Source organism: Typopeltis vanoorti, chromosome 3 (assembly GCF_054136105.1).
Source record: "Typopeltis vanoorti isolate ZY-2024b chromosome 3, IOZ_Tvanoo_1.0, whole genome shotgun sequence".
In the NCBI taxonomy this organism is placed as follows: Eukaryota; Metazoa; Arthropoda; class Arachnida; order Uropygi; family Thelyphonidae; genus Typopeltis; species Typopeltis vanoorti.
The window spans coordinates 113,223,137-113,243,764 of record NC_143551.1 but is presented as its reverse complement, the minus strand read 5'-3'; the positions used below and the strand labels follow the sequence as shown (position 1 = coordinate 113,243,764).

The following is a 20,628-nucleotide window of genomic DNA, read 5'->3' as shown; positions in this document are numbered from 1 at the left end:
ATTTGGAATTACAGTCGAGAGAGAGAGAGAGAGAGAGAGAGAGAAAATGAAACATAATATAGACACCACTGCCAAGTCGCATCATCAGTCGATTTCGACCAAATGTTCCCTATTTTACCTACTTCATCTACAAAATAAGTGATATCTCTAAACTTATGCAGTCCCATCCCATTCAAGTGTGTCTTTTCCTCTCCTCATATCCAGGAGGTTGATTACCAGGATGTGACTCATGGTTAACTACGGTAGTAACGACAAGTGGTGAGGACCCTATCTCTTCCATGTCATACGTATTCATAGCTGTAAATCCATGTGTGTCCACGGAGAAGGTCTGATTGTTTTGAGGGACGAAAGTTTCCGGGTGAAAAAACCCTCTACCCACGTATGAGATTAGCTATCTCACTTTTAGTCGAAAGAGACCAGATAAAGGTTCCTCATGTCATGGACGGAAATCGAACCCAGGTCTTTCCCATCAAAAGGATTCATCTATACTGACTGAGCTACGGAGGCTCCTCTTATGCAATAAAGTGATCCAAATAGTATGCAAATTCTTCCTCCGAAATAGAGCAATACCTTAATAGCAGCACTAGTAATACTATTAATTATTTTAAAAAATAATGATGTAGATGAAGTGCCTGCTTCTAAATTGCGGCCAACTTTCTGCTTTCTCAGCAATGACCCACTCTTTTTTTTTTTTTTTACATACAAGATTTTTTTAATGAGATGTTATTTGCCAAATCCAAGCAGCAACAACAAATGCACACATTAGTTTTTCGGACACTTTAATTAAAACCTCTTTTACAAACCCTAAAAATTTCTACTTAGACCCTTTTTTGATGGTCGGTATAAATAATCTGTATGTGAAGTTAATGTGTTAAGCTCTGACGTCGATACCTTACACTAAGTGCGAATGACGTACTGAGTGAAAGATACCAATGGGTTCGATGAAAATCGTAATCGTATCTTTAGACATTCGAATGCTAAGACGAGGATCCTCTTCTTAAGCTCTTGAATTACTAAAATAAGCAGAAAGGTTGAAAAATAAAATAAGCAGATTTTTGCACAGCACAGGAGGAGCAAACAATCTTTAATAATAATTAATTATATCTGGTAGACATTTTTCTTTTCTTTTTTTCTTTTTCTTTTTTTGAATTGCACAATGCAAATTTCACAGTTGATCTTCTAGAAAGATATCGGACTTCGAGGGGTGAGATGTTATACAAGTACATCAATAGTTATTTTGCTGGCTAAAAGCAAAACGATTTTAGAATTCTATATGGAAGAAGTGTATATTGAAGTATTTATTTTGTAATTCATCTGAAAAGCCATGTGTAAATCGGGCATCAGATTTATACACGCAGTTTTATTACAGGTTGCCAAATGTAAGGAAGAGAAGGAAATGGAACTCTGTGGGAAGCTGCAATGTGGTGCTGCACGTAGAGAGCCAAATTTAAAAGCGAATCGTCGGCTTTTATTGCTGCAGCATGTCAGGCAGTTGATCTAAGGAAGGCCTCGATATCTGAGACTTCTTGGTATACAGCTTGTCAGTACATCTAGTTTTAGCATTGCGTTGGATACTTGAGGATTCTGAGTGGTGGTGGTGGTGTCAAATGAAGGCCTTCTGGTTTATATTAATGAATCAATCATATTAATAATAATAATAATAAGAAGAAGAAATATAAACATAATTTTAATGGTTACAATTTTTTGACGAAGTATCGAAAATCAACTGAAATGGGTCCTAAAAAATCTAGTCTTCGACAGCCTCCAGTAGGATAATGCATATATCTGAGCACATCACGTGGTAAACTAAGGGACAGTCGGAGGTAGCTCCTGTAAGTTATTCGTATCAAACTTGAGTTACCATGTAGGCAGTCGTCTTCCCTTTCAGCTAAGTAGAACCGAATTTAGAAATCAAAGTTGGATTTGGATATAAGTGAAGGAAATTGCCAAAGATTTGTAAACTTTCACCGGACTTTTTAGAATTATTGTTAATTCAAGTAAAGCCTGACTCGTTAAGGTCTTGAGCTTGTCCTCAGGTAGATCTGTTTATTCAGCTGGAGGAAAAATCCATTCGCTGGAAGAAAAAAAAAACATCCACATTAATTTGAGGCTGGAAGACTTAAGCTCTTGAAAAGCACTATGAAAATTTATTCATCACGGGCAGGATTTTAGTACTGATTTCCTTCTCATTTTTTATCCGATTGTCACCAACCTGATTACCTTTCCTCTTTTTTTAATTATTATTTTATTATTTTTTATGTGACGACCACCCACAAAAGGTTGTAAATCTATAAAACATTAGTACTGTGAGTAAGCTAAGGATTTTAAAATTTTATTTATTTTTAAATATTTTTTCTTTCTTTGTTTTTTATTGGGACCTCCACTCTAGAGATCAAACAGAAAGATGGAATTTTTTTTCAAGTCATTTCAGGCTTCTAATAAGCAGGACAGTGGTCTCACACCGGTGATGAAATTCATCTTCCATCTAAAGGCGATCAAAAATATCCATTCTTATGAGGATTCGAATACGCAGACTGTTGCTTGGAGAGGATACATTATCACTCGGACAAACCAAGCCAGCGGACATTTACGACGGGCGAGGCTTAAAGTATTGACCACACGTTAAGTTTTCTATTTGTTTTATGTTTTATAGGTTTACTTTTTTTTTTCTATTAGTAAAATTTGCAATAATTTGAATTCTTCTTCCTTTTTTACATTAGCATTATTCATATTCTAAATTTTCGATAAATTCTAATCTAGTGAAGAGCACACTTTCTCAGGGACTATAGGGGAGAATCCTGTCAAAAAATAAAATAATATAAATAAAATAAAACGCATAGCTAGATATAGTATGTCTATCCCAGATATGCTTGTCATGAGTTATCTTGTGATGTACCTTTTTAAATTTTTTATTTATTTTTAATTTCGTTATTACTCCATGTTCGCTAAAAACTGGCCCAATCATCATTCCTACATACTTCATTAATTCAACGATGACGTACCACCTCTCAATTTTCCTTCAAGTATTACCTTCAGTTATGTCACAATCAAGTAGGAAATTTTGAAATATTTAATCCTGTCTTTATAATTTGCTATGTTAGTAAATTGCATGCATCGTTGGCCAGTTTATTGTTTTGAAATATGAAAAACCAGAGTTTCTAGGAAGAAAAAAACTTTGCAATTTACGCATGATACGGATACTAAATAAGATACGGATTTAAGGAAGACTGTTAACTGTATATTCATTAGCTTTTGTTTGACTGAGAACGATTTGTGTCGAAGTTGCACCACTCTCATACATTTTCTTTTTTTTCTTTTTTTTTTTTAACCTCTTAGTTCACTATACCGTATGTATTTCTCGTCTTTCTTTCGACAAGGAAAGTTCATATTTTATTTAATTGTCTCGTATTGATTCTCGGTATCGCCAAACTTCTGATTCGTCTGCTTTTAATTTCCAAGCAGATTTATACATTATAAATTATAACGCGCTTTACAACTAGATTTATCTCGCAAATTTTAGATAATTTATTAGTTTCATCTGTTGTTTTATAAAAGTAAAATTTTATAATATAAAATTATTAATTGCAGATTACCTTAAGTTTTACATTATTAATTTAATATTATTAATATCATAATCATCATTCATTAAATTGCAGTTACTGAACATTTTTAAAATTATTTTCAGTACAGATAACCTCAGATAGTTCACATCAACTTTTAATTGATGTGAACAAGCCTCGATGTTCACTTGTACTCTAGAGAATATTATCGATAACCAATATACTCGACTTCTTCGTGTTTTATTTGAAAATATTCGATATTTTAAAATACAATTTGCCCAGCTTTTATTTTTCCATATTACTAGCATGCGAATATTTCGGACCAACAGTATATGTTCTCAAGTAGTGACACCTCGTAACAGTTAATAATGCAATCCATTGTAGCTAATATAGTACGACATTCAAGATATATGTTGTTGAAATTTCTTTATCTTGAGTGTTATTTTTGACATTCTCAGTACGTTCATATCAGTGGTGCAATGTGGACAAAAAAGTAAAAAATCCGATAACTGGACGGCAAATTTAATTGTTTTTTTTTTCATGTAATGATAAGTGTTTCCCATGTATTCATCATTACAAAGAATGCAAAGTTCAATTTTTATTATAATTTCAGAAACATTGTTTTTTCCATGAAAATATATTACTAAATTGCACACAGGCCTTTAATTATTGCAAAATATCAACAAAGATTGGATTCCCAGGCTTAAAAAAAGTCGACTCCCAACAGGCTGGCGGATTATTAATCTGACCGCATTCTACTATTATCTGTTCCATTGTTCTACTATTATCTGTCCATTCTTCTGAGAATCCTTCATGCTTATTACCTGTAAAGTATCGGAGAACAAATTCAAGCTAATATTGTAAATCTTTAAAGTTGTATTATACAATACAACCCCATGCTTTATTAGCCTCAAGATTACAGTAAATGCTTGATGTGCATTTTCTGTTTTGTTCTTAAATAAACGTCTGAGTTACTGATTAAAATGATTCAGAATCGCAGTTCTGAATCAGTTCATTGATTGGTGGCCCATTTTCTCAGAGAGAGAGAGAGAAAAATTTTAGTAAAAGAAAAATAATGGTCGCCAAAATGATCTTTTTACAAAAGGCAGATCGTGGGTATTGTAAATACCACAGAAGTATTTATCAAATTATTTATCCTGTACAAATACAAATACTGAGTAAATTGCTTACTCTGTACAAATCTCAAATTTTCCCAACCTTGGAATATTGCTCTCATATTTAAGATGATGTGCCTAAGACAGCTCTAAGTATTCTTGATGCAGTTCAGGGAAGAACAATTTGATTGACTGATGATTCCGCTTCCAGAGGGATCTTCAACCAGTCTCACACCCGGTCAGTTTCTGCATTTTGTGTCTTCTACAGATATTTTCATGGTCACTGTTCAGGAGAACTAGCACCCACTCCCCCATTTCTGCTTAACTTACAAGAACACGAGCAACAGCCCATCGAATTTCTTACTCCCGTCATCTTTTATTACATATTCCATCTACCTCGGTTCTATGGAACAGCCTTCCCCACGAAGTATTTCCTCAAGTACCTGTAGCTTTAAGAAAAAGATTATTTAGCTCTTGATGTCATCCCACACGCAGCATTTATTTGCTAATAGGCCTTGCGACTCTCGTGTGTGAGAGTGATATAAAAATGGGAGGAAAATAAATATTATTATAAAGTAATAATTGATTGAAAGGGATTTTTCGAAGTTGCATCACTCTTATATTTATTTATTTTTTTACCTTCTTGGTTTATGTATTTATTTCTCATCTCTTTCAAAGCAAATATTGCAAGAGGAAATACAAACCTTGGGCATGAGTTGGACATTGAGCTACTGCAAAAAGACAAGAACTTTGCCAGGAGTCCCCATGTTTTCCTTTTATTACTGCTTTTGATTAAGAGTTTCACTGAGTTTCTAGCTTCAAAGACAAATATCGTTTGCTTACTTGGTATTAGAATGAATATTATTATTATTCTTTTTTTTTTTTTTTTTTTTGTATATTTTCGTCACATGGAGATAATATATACTGGTATCCCTCCCATTCTATGAAATATAACTAAACACAGTAAATATCGCTATTTTAACTTGATTTTCTCATTTTTTTGATTATGCAAGGTATCAGTCGTCAGTAATTATAAATAAATACCACAGTTTTTCTAGAAAGCCAAAGTTCTTAGATATTTTTGCGATCAGCGTGGAACACTTCTGTAAAAAAAAAAAAAATGCAAATAACAGGCAATTTTATTTTATTTTTTTTATCATTCTATATATATATATATATATATATATCTTTCGTATCGAACGAAGAAATAAAAGAAATCATCACTTACGGTGTTATCAGTAAGCTGAGATTTTTTTTATGTTACTTTATTCTCAAGAGTGATATTCGGTTTATTTATTAATTTTTAAAGAAGAACGGTAACATGGTGTTGTATTACAAAATATGACCTTCAAACAGTTATCTTTAAGGTTGCCTAATCCACTGATAACGAGTACTTCAAGTGAGGACATTGCAGAATTCAATCGGGTGAGGGAATTTTATGAGATGTTTGATTGCCTTACATTAAAACAGTTGGCAATTTAGCTTGACAGTACACAAAGGAATTCTCAGCCTTTCTTTTAGTTATTTTAAACTGCTTTTTTGTTTTCTTAATATCATTTACTCCAGTTTTTCGTAATGTTATTCATTTCAAAATTTTATTTCGAAGATTTATTTATTTGTTTTTTTGTTATTTAAGAATTTTACGATATTATGTTGCTCTTATTTCTCGAGTGGAAAGGCTTAACGCACTTACATCCGACAGACGCATCAGTACTTTCTGAGTTGCGATTGCTCAATTGTTACTGATAAAGTTATTTTGTAGTCTTGCAGTACACTGAAGCAAAAGCTTGGAAAATATTTATTAGGATATCTTATGAAAAAATACCACAATTGCTGTCTTGTTTGTAGATGGCTAAAGTACATCCATCGAACAACCTTTCATTTTACCTTGTTTTATTTGTTTACTTTGCAATGGCATCTGGCACTTTGGATCTCCAGTTACAAGCTTTCATCGGGTCACATCAATCATTTTTGTTGGACTTTACTCTTTCAGTGAGGGTTTTTCGCAGTATCGTAACTGCACCACTTTTTCTTTATATATGCTCAAATTAGATATAATGGATGGTAGACAGCGATTTGACCGCATCTGAAGAATTTCGCAGGAGCATATTTACCATAGCGTGGAATCCAGCAAATGAACTGGAGAAAGGGCTTAGAGAACCCGGCCTAAGTTCTAATAGGATCATTGAAGAAATGTTGAAAAGGAAGAGAGAGGAAATCGAAGTTAACTGAATTCCAGCTTACTAAAATCAGCTAAATTGTGAAAATGAAACTAACCTACCTTGGAGATACAACAGAAAGTTATGTTGTAATTAATGTACTCATCGACATGTTCCGTTACTAATCACTAGATTATAGATACTATACTGTTTACAAATCACATGTTTCTGAAACGGATAAAAGTAATTACACGAGTAAATAAATAAGTTTTCCTTTGAAAAATTTTGTGTTTATACCAACATAATATACTTTATACTTCATTCGCACGACAGGCGGTGATTCACCTAATAAACAGACTGGCACCGTTCCATGATTTATTTGGCACTAGGCAAAGACAAGCATATGTGAAGATATCCATGTGTGAAGACATCGATAAAATCTTCAGTTAAGATATATTTAAGATGTGATATATTATTTTATTATATTATTAATTAATGATGATGACTAGGTGGAATATATTAGTGGTCTAGACACATGGGAGGCCTCATAGAACAGAGAGCTTCATTTATTCCTATCGTATCATCCAAACAACTATTGTTATTATTATTATTCCAGTATTCTAAGATTCTGAGTTCTGCTTTTTCTTCTTTAACCTACTCAATTAGTTTTCCTGCTCCATAGACAGTATATATTACACATTATATGTGTGTAAAACATTTATAATTTCTTTAACGCAATATATAAGTATACCAGGAGGAATTAGCCAAACTTGAGGAATTGATTCCTGTAATGGTTTAGAGCATATACGAGTACATCAACACGCATCCAATTCAGGAAGAATAGAGAGATGCTATATTATTATTTCACGATTTGGAATTCTTCTGCTAATAGCTACGGCATGACTGTGCACGTATTGAGATCTAGTTGCGTAGTCTAGTTCTTGCAAAGGTTCTCAGAGCTTGCAGAGAATATTTTTGTTATGTGTTATTAGATTCATGTGTTCAGCCATGTATTTTTACTGAAAAAGAGTTGAAATCATAGACAACACTAACATCCACTTCATTTACAGTTTTAGTAATAATGACAGAACTACTATTTAAGGAATACCAATATTCCTTAGTCAATCGCGAAATTAATTGCCAAATTCAAAATAATGAGAGCACAGTGTAGTCAAATTGATATTCATTTCTTAAAATAACTGGAACATTTCGTAAGTTCTAATTTTAAAATGAACCTTTAAAAGGGCATTTTTTTTTCCTTTTATACTCCTTCTATCAGTTAGAAATCAGATCCATATATTCTATACAATATTCTTTTATTTTTGCTTTTTTAAAAAAAAAAATGACTCATGAATTCAACTTCTGAAGATTGGTAGATTCCTCAAGGAGGAATGAATACATCGAAACCGTTAGTAGTTTATCACTTAAAAATAAACGAATCAGTTTGTTCGAAAATAATGGCCAAAATATGAGTGAAAGAGTGTTCATGTTGAAGAATTTTTAAATTTTAGTTATAAGTGAACAAATCCAGTGTTAAATGACTTGCAATCGTGGTTTGGAATTCAATAATTTAGTGGAAGATAAATGATCGAAAAAATATTGTAGGATAATTAACTTTTTTCAAGTTAATCACCATAAATAATTGTCTACCCAGTAGTTATATAAATAAATAATAAAAAAAGCCTTTTGTTGGAGGATGGGAAAAATTCCACTCTTGATTGGAAGCTCTTGCTATACGACAGAATTTTTGAATAGCAAGCTGAATGCAACAGACATCGCGTGTTTTTATGAATAGCAAAATATCATCGTCCTCCAACACACATACACAACTAAACTCACGCTATAAGTATGATGACCGGAATCAGCAGAGTGCAGCGTTCTTGCCTTGAAGGAGGATACCAAGTACAATGTCAAAATTGATCTTTTTGTTCGTGGTTCACGTGCCGAGTGAAATAAACAGTCACTCGTGCCGGAAGATATGACAAGCGTGCAAAGTTCTAAAATCGGGTTATGTTGAAAGAAGCGTACAAAGTGCAAAGTGACGTATTACATGTAACAGTGTCATTCACGTGTTTAGTGTGTGCGTGTGTGTGAGGGTGCAATGAACTGCGAATCTGATAGACACACAAAGAGACGATCACTGACAAAGAATTTTATTATAATCGTCAGCATTCACTGCAGCACTTAGTGAACATTTTGTTCTTTTACAGAGAGAATTTTATCTGTACAAAACATATATATATATTCACAGTAACAAGAATGTAAACATCTCTCTTTACAAAGCAATGCACTAAAGGACAGCGAGAGGCGTTAAGGCAATTAAAACAGGCACGTGAAATATTTTTCTCTTTTACATTTTCTACAATCTTGAACAAGCTCTAGATTCAACTCAGAAGCATGGCGAAAACTGGCTTTCAGTTTCTCATGTGGAATTGGCTTGTTTCGGCCATTTTCATAAAAAATGTTTAAGCTGATTCAAACAAGTTAATTTCGGTCCAACCAAATAATAAAACAATGTAATATTCTGCACTGTCTCCTAAGATAGAATACTGTTCATTGATAAAACATTAACTCACTGGGACTTTATAAATTTCATTTACATGCAAAAACTAATTATATCTGAACTATAGCTACACCAGTGGGCGTTACTTGTTCGTGTTCATTCAATTCACAGCTGTTGTGAAAATGTACATTTAAGTATTTTGTACTCAATTCTTCATTGGACATAACCGATAGTTGTGTGTGCGTGTGTTTATATTACAATCTAAATCAATATATTTTGGCTTCAAAGTAAGAAGTGAATGTTATTGGAAGATCTTTCAACTTTAAGAAACAAAGTGCATGCTTACCTTTGAGGTTCTAACAGATGGAAACGGGGACTAGATGCTTTGATACACTTATGTACCTATACTACAGTCGTACAATCAAAGAGAAATTAATGGTAAGCAAGAACTTGATGATAGTTGTACTTTCTTCGTTAGATGATAAAGATATCAATTTTTATAACATACGGTTTTTTTGTCTGTTTTTTCACTTATTGATTCACTTATTTGCACTTTTTTTAAAAAGTGGTAAGGAGTATCCCTAGGTAAGCTTGTAGATTAGCTATATTACTTCAACTTAGGAGCTACATGAAATATTTTCGTAATTTTTATAAATTAAATTTACAAATTGTAAGAAATTGTAAATTCTTACAAATTAGGGAAGGCATTCCTTAAGGAACATACACTTCGAACCACACATACGTTGGAAAGAAAATTTCGAATTCTTAAAAATATTAAGGAGAAACAAAGAATTTATAAACCATCAAGTTTTGATGACTGCAAGTGAAGTTCAATCTCTGAGAACTTTAGCTCATATTAACAGCATGTACAAAGTATTGATCTGTCATTCATTTGGCACATAATGTGATATTATGTCTAATTTTTTTACCAAATAATACATGTAAAAGAGAAGAAAGTGGCAAACCTTGCCTTATATACAATAGACTCTACTAGTCTGTCAAGACATATCTTCTCGTTAAAACTCGTAATCATCGAAATATCTTTGGCAATCAGTGAAGCATTTACAGATTTAGAATATGAAATATCTATGTGGTAGGAGACCTGCAGGACCTTATTGCTTATTTAAAACCAAGCAGTCTTAATTTTATAAAAATATACTTATCTAAGCTATAGAAATGTGATATTGACAATCGAAACTGCTCTACTTTTAGTGACTATGCAACCTATACAAGAAATAAAATCAATCCAAAATTAAATTTCATTCATGACGACCGAAATATCACGAACTTTGTTACTTTTATTCCTTATTTTAATGAACTTTATCCCTTTAAAGAAATACAAAAGCATGCGACAAACCTCGTCGTAAGACTGGAGAATACTTCTTCCAACTCATCTCAGGTATACATTACCAAGTGTTCGCAAATGGCATTTGGAAGCGACTGGAATGCTCATCAGAGAAACGGAAAATTTCAAAATTAAAAAAAAAACTATTTTAATCTATCGAAATTTTTACGACTTGAAAATAAGTGTAGCTGTCTCTGGGTGACAAAATTTACAATCCTTTGTGGCTCTTCAATCAAAGTTGTTAAGGTAACTGAAGCATTTCCTGTGTAGATTGTAGCTAGGTGTCTTTATATAATAAAAAAAAAGGTGTGTATAAAAGTTCGAAATTATTTTATACTATTACTGTATGCACAACCATTTGTCACTTCTAAATTTAATTTTCTGATGTGGCTGTGTAAAACGGGTACATTAAATTAAAATATTTTATAATCAAAATACTCTTTTTCGAATATAAAGAGAATTTTCAAAACACTCTTTATATTCGTAGCATCATGTTTCAAAAAAATGAAGGTATGTAAATAATTTGTTAGAACGAAGTTTTCGGACATTGTATATATTACAAGTTTTCATGTAGAGGCTTAACAAGTAGTTTATGTGTAATCCAATACACATAAACCAAACAGTTTAATCTCTTTTAAACTGCATTTAAATCAAAGTCTATTTAGAAAAGATATTTGTGTCTGATTTGTCTTTCATTGTGTACTGGATGCGATGAGCAAATGGGACAGTTCCCTTTACGAGCTGAAATCAGCTCACCTTAGGAAATCCGTCCTAAATTCAAACATCGGCCTCCGTCACACACTCATTTTAATAAAAGGTTATAAACTTATTTTTTTTATGTGTCAGCTCCACACATGAAAAGTTACAAAAAAGCTCTAACATCGCAGTATTATATGTGTGTATGGGAGGGGGGGGGGTAAGTAATGCAAAATTGAAAAGAAAAGGATACATAATAAAAGTGAGTGATTTGTCAGTCTTAGAGCATGAACCACGAAACAAGAAATGAAATGTAAAAAATACAGCATCGCCTCTTACAGGAAAACATATGCCATGCATATTTAATATTCTTAATCTCTTAATGGATCGTTTTCGTGCAATTCGCAGTGTGGAGTAACTGGAAATACAAGGGAAAGAAAACTGTAAACACAACTAAAGTTCGAACACGTGCAGTAGAACAGGTTCTTTTACATCGCTACACTGAGAAACTCGAGGTTAGCATACTGCGTTCCAAAAATATCGAAGTCATAACTCGGTTTTATGATGACAATTACCGGTCTAAGAGCAGATGTGGAGATTCTCAACATCATTAGGCAGACCACAAGCGTGTATCATCACATCAGCTGATATTTGAAAAACCATATAATCAATTTGCATTTTTCTTTCCTTTAAGAATAATCACTAATTTTTAGAGGCCTTGTCAAGGAAACAAGACACATATTGAATTAAGAATTTAGGACGTCTTTTGCTTAAGTCAAATAATGTGTATACTACACATTATTTGACTTAAGACATACTGCACAAAGAAAAACGAACGAGACCAGTTTGCCAACAGTTTTCGAGTGATCGTGGAAGGCAACTGACGTCCAATAACTGACTACTTCTATTGCCTAAACTTGCAATTGCCAATTGCTCTTACGAGACAATTATGGTGGATATTTTATTCAATGAAAAATAATAAGTATATTTATATGTATTTCAAATCAGTAAGATTTTAAAAGGTACAAAGTTAAATATGTAGTTTTTATTAATAATATTTGTTTTTTAATGAATTGTATGTAAGAGGGCGCTATACGAAGACGTATATAACCTATATTCTGGTTGCATATACAATATACAATATTTGTACTTTGTTTTACTGTACTTTTCTAAGTCCTATAATGAACGATATAAAATGTCCTCGGTATAATAGAAAGAAGAAACGATAACAAGAGAGGAATGTGGAAGACTTATTATGGGCAAAAATCTTCGCCATTATTTTTATTTGCATAATTAACATTTTATTCTAGGAGAAGTCAGTAATTTTTAGAAGAAAATAATCGAACTCATCATTAGCTATATTTTTTTTAGTTGTACTGAATGAAAAAAAAAAGTTTCTATGAGAGTCCAGGTACAGCAGCTTATCTAAAAAAATATATCAGAACGTAACTGGAGTAATCTGTTGCAAATCCTCACAGCCCAAATAGCCTGAAATGTTTGGAATGTTGTGATGAAGGCGATCGATATTTCGAACAACGAAGTGTAGGAAGGATGCAGAAAGAAAGCGTAATATCAGTAATTAAATAAACTGTTGCATTGAAAAACAAAATGGCAAGGACGACACAGACGTAGATCATTATTTTGGGATCAAGTGAGTGACTATGTTAGCAGTTTAAGAGAATTTATATTCTAGATCCTGCGAAGTAAGCAGGTTCTAATAGGTAATCCTACTGTTAGGTGACATTAATGAATGCAAATTAAGTCACGAAATCTTATCAAAAGATTGAAAGGAAGTGAAAATGGAAATTCAGTACAATACACCCATTTAAAGTGTTTACTGTTTAGTTTTCACGTAAATACTGAGTGAAAATCGACACGAGTAATTACAAGTAGGATCATTATGGAACGAGTTAATCGTATCAAGAGTAAAAGTGAGGCAAGTGAACCCTGCATTAGATTTGTCAAAGTTACAAATAGACATCCATAGGCATTGATGGTGGTGGTTAGCAAGGTCGAATATAAAAATCCAAATACAAACTGCGCATTTTGGAACGGAAGCTGTGGTAGGAACTTCATTGGCCGATTATAAAATACGATACAGTTATTAAAGCAGAATGCTTGGGAAGTTGAAGATCACGTGACAGTCACATATATCAATGCCAGATGGAGCAAGCATATTAAGATGTGTACTAAAATGCTGACCCTGAGAGATAGAGACGTTGAAGACAGCGTAATAAAGTAGAAATATTATTTCCAGGACATGTTCATTAAAAATCTGAGGGTAAGAAAACTTCTCGAAAACCTGTTCATGACATCCCCTCCCCCTTTCTTCATTTTCGTCTGGTACAAACTGCATTAAGATAAATCCGAACAGGTGAAAATGCTGTGATTTCATACTGAATTTCGTAGAATCGAATTTTCTATCTGAGCTGATTTTTTATTTACCTCAGAGTTTGAAATGTAGATGCCAGTGGCTTAGCAGAAACACCGGCAAAGCATGTGTGAGGGAGCTACAAAATTTGGAGACCACGTGACAAAAATTATTTGTTTTATTAATTTTTTGTAAAATTATTTCTTTTTCTAGAAACTGACATTATCTAAACTTGAAAAACATATCTGAGTCAGCTTTATTTCTGATACCAAAACTAAGAATATTAGTAAACGGATCCATTTCGAAACACAGTTGGTTTGGATTAATGAAGTCTATTTAGTGTGCTTAATGGTACAACTATAAGGAATACTATTTATACACTGTATGTCAATATGTGACAAATTCTCTAGTGAATTGGTGAATAACATAAACACAATAATAAAACAAAAAAAAATTCAGATAAAGAATAATTGGAATTTTAAAAGGATAATATATATATATATATATATATATATATATATATATATATATATATATATCAATTTTTGAGTCTAAAAGTAAGAATTTTAAACTATTTTAAGATATTGCGACTCGGAAAAAGGCGAAAGATTCCCAAATTTTGATTTTGCTTCGATTTCGTGACATAAAGCGATGACATACACAACACACACACACATTCCCTTCTATCACGGTTTTCATTCTTCAATAAAGTATTATTTATTTTAAGAATGATCCTAAGTTCGCAATATAAGGATTTGTAGCGAAATTCAAAATTTTACCGTTAGCACTATTAATTTTATCACTATTAATCGCTTCCCAAAAAATTTTATCAGCTCAGAGATGGAATTGACCATTCATAGGGAGAAAAAATTATATTTCTTATTATTTTTTTGGAAGAGATTGAAACAAATCTGATGTCTCTATTTCCCCACACGCACACACACACACACACACTCGCACTGAGTCAACATATCAGGTTTCTGATAACAGAAAATAACGACAAACAGGACTTTTTAAAATCAAATTACTGTAAATACAAATTAATTGGCTGGTGTGTGGGGGAGGGATAAATTCTCTCCCTGCTCATCTCTAACGTGGATCCTTCACATATATTAAAGCATGATTTGTTTCATATTTACTTCACTTTTGCTCAGTAAATCCTTGAAACGAATCGCGGTTCAGCTGTGCAGATTTATCTCAATTATGTGTACATTACATTTTCGTTTATTGCTGTCCAAGGTTATCCACTAACTCAACTTTAGCTTAACTGTGGAGTTGCATCTGTACATCAACATTAGCAGAGTGGCAATGAACATTTCCCCTTGAGGGGGGGGGGAGAAGAATCAGGTCAAAATTTTTCTTCGTTGAATCTTATAATATAAAATGAGTAACATTGAAAAGAATTACAAAGAAACAAAGCGAGAAAAAAATCCTACCACATGAATGTTAGGCAAATCCCTTAAAATTATGAATAGAAAATGTCCGAATATATACTTATATCAGCACAAAAGACCGAACACAAATTAATATAAGGTGAAAGAGGAAAATCTAACTGTTCATCAGAGAACACTTAAATGAGTTAAGCCTAAATGTAAAACTTTTTTTTTTTTATTGCGATGAGGGCAAATGTGGCACTGAGGAAAGGCAGAATTCGTTTCCATTACAAAAGCAAGTGTGCGTATAAGTCGAATTGTAAAGTTTCGAAGAGTACAGCTAATTTATGTTTAAATGAGAAGCTTAAAAGGACGAGGGAGAAATTTACTCAGTTTCTATGTGGTTTAAAAGAAATATTTCATTAAACATGCGCAATGCCTGTAATCTTTATGTTGTTGCTGTATTACGAAAGCCATTTCGCTCTAATATACGACAGGAGTTCTTTGAGACCAGTACTCGAAGCTCACAATCATCACATTGCTTAAGAAAATGCCCACACAAGTTTTGATTTTAATAACACACTCATCGAAACATAAAACCGACTTACTGTTGAAATGTTTTCCTTTGCCGGCTCGCTTCACCAACGCGTGTGCCACTAGATGGCGACACTGGAAGGCATAACTGTGTATGTGCATAGTCATGGGAAGGCTATGGCGGCATCAAGATATATTGCAATTTTTGTTTTGATGTTTCTTCCCGTGACGACCTGGTCCAAGACAAGCCGGCATTGTGCGGTTCCGTTGCCTGGCAACTGCTAGAGCGTCATTACTTACATAAGAAATCCTCACGCCACCGTACGCTCGGCGTGGAGGTAGTTCGTAAGGATAGTCGTCCGAGCTTGAACTGGAGCACGTGCTACAGCGATCTTCTTCCCTCTGGGACTTCTGGCTCTGCAGAAATCTGTCAACAACTACACCCTCGACGGAGGAATCTTTCAGCGGAGGGTGAGCGGCACTCACGCGACCAGTGTGAGCAATGAAGTTTTTCTTGTTGCACGACGCTGCAGCCTCTTCCCGGAAGACGTCGTCGCCGCTGGTATGACCTCCATAACTGCGGCTACGGGGTATATGACCTTTCGTCGGCTGTTTGGAAGGCGAAGAATTGAAATTGGGACCGCCGGAAGGATTCGCTTCCAGCGGCAGCCTGTTGCTCCGGAGCACCCTCTCGCAGGGCGAGCTCGAGGACGACTCGTCGCTGTCGCTGTGTTCCACTCGGCAGCTAGTGTGGCGGGACTGAGCGCCATAGTGAGAGTTGGTTCCGGTAGATTTTTCTTTACTGTCCGCCTGTATCGTTTGGTTATGGGAAGAGCCGCTGTTCTCGCTATCGACGGACGGCTTTTTCTCTCCCTCGAGGTTTAAGTCGTTGGCTTGATCCAGGGACGCATCTTCCGTAGGAGGAGGTGTGTTTGGAGGAGTGCCGTGTGCAGACGTGCTGGCATCTCGGGTCAAGTCCGGCATCGAGAAATGGGCGCCCGACATGCGATGCTGGTGTTTTTGATGAACCACAAGGGGACGCTTTTTAAGATGGCACTGCTGAATTTCGTTGACGACCTCTACGAGCATGTCGGAATTAGCGATCAAAGTGTCCAGAGTGAGGTTAGAAAAGATGAGGGGATCTCGCAGCCCACCTGTCGCTGCTCGTGGCGTCCCCGAATCTAATCTGCTGCTACCACTGCTGCCGTCTGTAGACTCTACCTCTCCGACACTCCGATGGTCAGCACTCCAACGCTTCCCTTCCATTTCCGCTTGACCGGAGAGGACGCTACTCCTATCCGATATTGATTCCTGAGGCAGGACGGAAGAACTGGTTCTACTAGTGTCCGTCACGATGCTGTGACGAGGGAGGGACGGAGTAGTACGACGGCTGGATATGGGACTCTGCCTTGGGCTGTGGTTCACCGAATACTGGGCAGAGGGCGTGCCGGATCTAGACTGCTCCGTATGACCATTGACGGATGGTAATTCGCCTGAAAAAATCATTGAAGAATAATGTAGAACAAAAAAGAGAGTCAAAAGAAACAAAAATTAATGAACATTCCTGTAACAGTGACGTTGATTCTTGTATTACGTCACTGTTATAGGAAAAAAAAAAACATTCCTAACAGATGCACTTGACTGTTTTTGCCGGAATACGGAGTCTCTGTAGGCTATATAATTAATACCATATGCATTATATACGAGGTGTGCTTCAAAACTAATATAAGTGTTATAATTGAGAAGCCTTCTGAAAAGAATCATGGATCTATATTTGTACGTGTGATGCGTTTCAGATATTATCCAACTGTTATTATCCGCTCTCAGTGATTGAGTAATGTTTGGGAAATTTTGATAATGTTTTAGGAGCATTAAATTTTGTCTGAAACTTAATAAAAGTGAACATACAGATTTATGATGCAAACAAAAGAAAGTTCTAACAACGAAGGTTTAGGTCGAGTTGCAGTGTTTTGGTTTTCAAGATTTTGGAGTGGTTCGCTTCATGGTTGAAAGTGTTACAAAACAGAGAAGCAATCTCCGAAATTATATTTTAGTGTTGAAACATCTGCGAGACAATGTTTAAAGAAAATTGGGAGAAGTGATTATGAAGATTTTTTTCTGTTTCCTAATTGACGATTTCTCATAAGGAGGTTTGAAGCCATTGATCCAATTTAAATTAGGGGGGGAGAGGAAGAGAAGTATTACAGGAATTAAACGTCATCCCAATAGAAGATCGGGGGAGGACTTTAGGAAGTAATAGGATTGTTGGAAACATTTAGTTGGATGTTTAGATACATCCTTCTTTCTGTACGAGGAGAGTACACTGTATCCATTAAGTGATTGCTCTCAGGACGTTATGTGAGGAAGAGAAGCTTTGAGACCGTACAAGACCGGTCATATTCAATTGAAAATCCTTATGAATATTTCTCGCATCCTAGATAGGATTCTAACAAAGTTTTTCCTCCCTCCTCATCCGAAAGTGTTTTGAAAAGTCTTTGAATGCATTAGAAAACATTAGAATTCCAGGTTTACTCGGTTCCATTTTATCGCCAGTCTAAGATCTTTTTAGATCAACTCTTGTACAGACAACTCTAAGATTTGTCTTATCCCGATGTACTGAGAACGCAACACGCCTTACTAAGACTGGTTACGTTAGGCCTTTTGTTTCCCACACAAATAGAATGCTGTTCGTCTAGTTTGTGAACTTTCATTATTTGCATAATAACGGAGACTAGCATTTGTTTTTTTCTTCTTCTTTTGTATTGACTTACCATTTCCATTGTTCAGAATGAAAATTTTGTTGTTGGGTGCAGCTGAGAGAAACAGAATACCGAGTTTGTTAATATTCGTTTCGCACACAAACAGTAATATATTTCCTTATAACTGTCTTCTTGTATTATCATGTTCATAAACCGTCCACATTTCTTAAACATTTCTTGATATAATGAAATTCAGCTGGCGTTTCCTGTTCTGTCACGTGATAAACCGGAAATGGATCTTTTATACTTCGAGAGTGATCTCAGTGTTTGAATGTCGAAGATGATTTTTCAACATTCAATCAGGAATAATTTCGCTACCTGACAAAGGAATTGACTTGCGTTCAATTTATATTTAAGCTTCCATTGAAACTGTAATATTTATTATTTTCTAGTTTTCTAATTATTCCTTATAAATCGAGAATTAAACTGTAGACGTGAAATTGAAATGCAACAATCCTAACAAAAACAAATCATACTTTTAAAATGGTATAATTAGTGATATTAAAAACACTAAGATGTGAAAAAGAAAACTGCTTGAAGCTGTACCAAAACAGTTGTTTTCGAGTCTATACAAACTGGTCACAGAAATAATAGAGACATCATATACAATATAACAATTGCATTCTAATATTCAATATCTTATAGCTTCAATACTTGAAGATATATCAATACGCATTAAATATTTAAATTAAATGCACATAAACATAAATGGAAGTAAAAAAAAAAACTTTATCTTTAAGCTGTACCATAATACTTTGACAAAAACTGCTTCCACGAAAAGTCGTCCTCTGTTTCTATCCTTCGCTGTTCCACTATAGACTCAAACCTGCTCTTTGCAGAATTTTTACAACTTCGCTTCAAGTACCATCTAAAATTATCTTTTTAGAAAATCTCTATCTCAGTAATTTTCTAGTGAGATTATGTATAAACAAGTTTTTTTTTCTTTTCTTTCCCCAGAAGGAACTAATTTTTCGTTTAACTGTGTGTGTGTGTTTGTTTTTCCTTACTGGCTGATTTGTTTGGTGGGAAGAAAAAAAACACGTTTTAAGGACTGAATACGAGAGATGTTGGTTGTACTTGCTTGTTACGACGAAGCTCTTAAACATTGATGAGTGTTATTGTCAGTGTGGTGTTCTCTGGTATGGTTATTTTTCAGGAGAGAAAAAACCTTCCATCTCCGTATGACTTCCAACTTTAGTTAAAATCTTATAATAAAGTTTGCCAGATAGGATTCGAATCCAAGTTTCTGAGTTTCCAAGGATACGTGGAATATTCTGAATGTATTAAAGACCCAAACAAGAGATGAATGTACGACATAGGAATAGTCCCCTTTGTGGTGAAATTACATGTCTGCATATTGCCCCCCCCCCCTTCTCTCTCTCTCTGTCTTTCTGCAAATTGTTGAATATGCGATGTGCTATTTGACGTTTCTTTCAAGATGATTTCCCAAAGTGAATTATCGCCTTAATTTTCGGTTTTGTTGTGACCATGTCCTATCACATCCACATCAACTTATCTCGAAATCAATATTTTTTTCATATAATACTCTCTCAATTGCACAAGTCATATGTCACATATCATATGTTGCCGAAGGAAATATTTTAATTCAGGATTCTCTCCAGAATCACGTTCATATATGTCGTGTAATAAACACCTTCAGCAAAAAAGTAGAGATTAATTAAATACTTCCAATGAAATTACCCTTCACATCAGGAGATGAGTATTGCGCAATCGTCTCAAAGTAGTGGACGATTTCCTTTCATCAAATATTTCTGTCTAGAATGAAGAGCGAACCAAATTTCATGCTTAATTACTGAGGGAAAAAAAATCGTACTTCAAGGAAGGGGAGAAATGTAAAAGTGCTAACTTCCATATGTTCTAGTCCCTAAGCACTAAGTTAATGAGTCCACACTTAAAACTAAATGTTCTTTGTCGTTAATTTCCGCAATGCCGAAGGAGCAATGTCCAATTCCGAGGAGCATTTCCGGATTAATTTCTGCTGCGTTTTGGAACAGGATGTTTTAATAACGTCACATGATCGTCCAAATAATGATTAATGATAATGCATAAGCAGAACTCCTCAGGTCAATAACACCCCCCGATGATTAAAGAAGTTTTTTTTTAAAGAATCTTTAAAGGAATCTTCCATAACCACGATGTTTCACAGTAAGGAGAGAAGATGTATTAAACCTGCTCCCCCCCCACACACACCA

General features: G+C 34.5%; 1 protein-coding gene across 3 annotated transcripts in view; it reads right to left on the bottom strand.

Moving 5' to 3' along the window:
• Positions 1-1,764: 1,764 nt before the first annotated feature.
• The window catches only part of LOC150108476 (uncharacterized), a 314,028-nt gene continuing 295,164 nt past the window's right edge, over positions 1,765-20,628 (bottom strand). For 2 of the 3 annotated variants that reach the window (XM_090415882.1, XM_090415881.1), the window contains one exon: positions 14,349-17,149. In XM_090415882.1, coding sequence (XP_090272008.1) covers positions 15,843-17,149 — 1,307 coding nt within the window. In that variant the 3' untranslated portion in view covers positions 14,349-15,842. Of the gene's footprint in view, positions 2,075-14,348; positions 17,150-20,628 lie in introns of those variants that run through there. The other variant, XR_016550661.1, reaches the window with a different exon arrangement.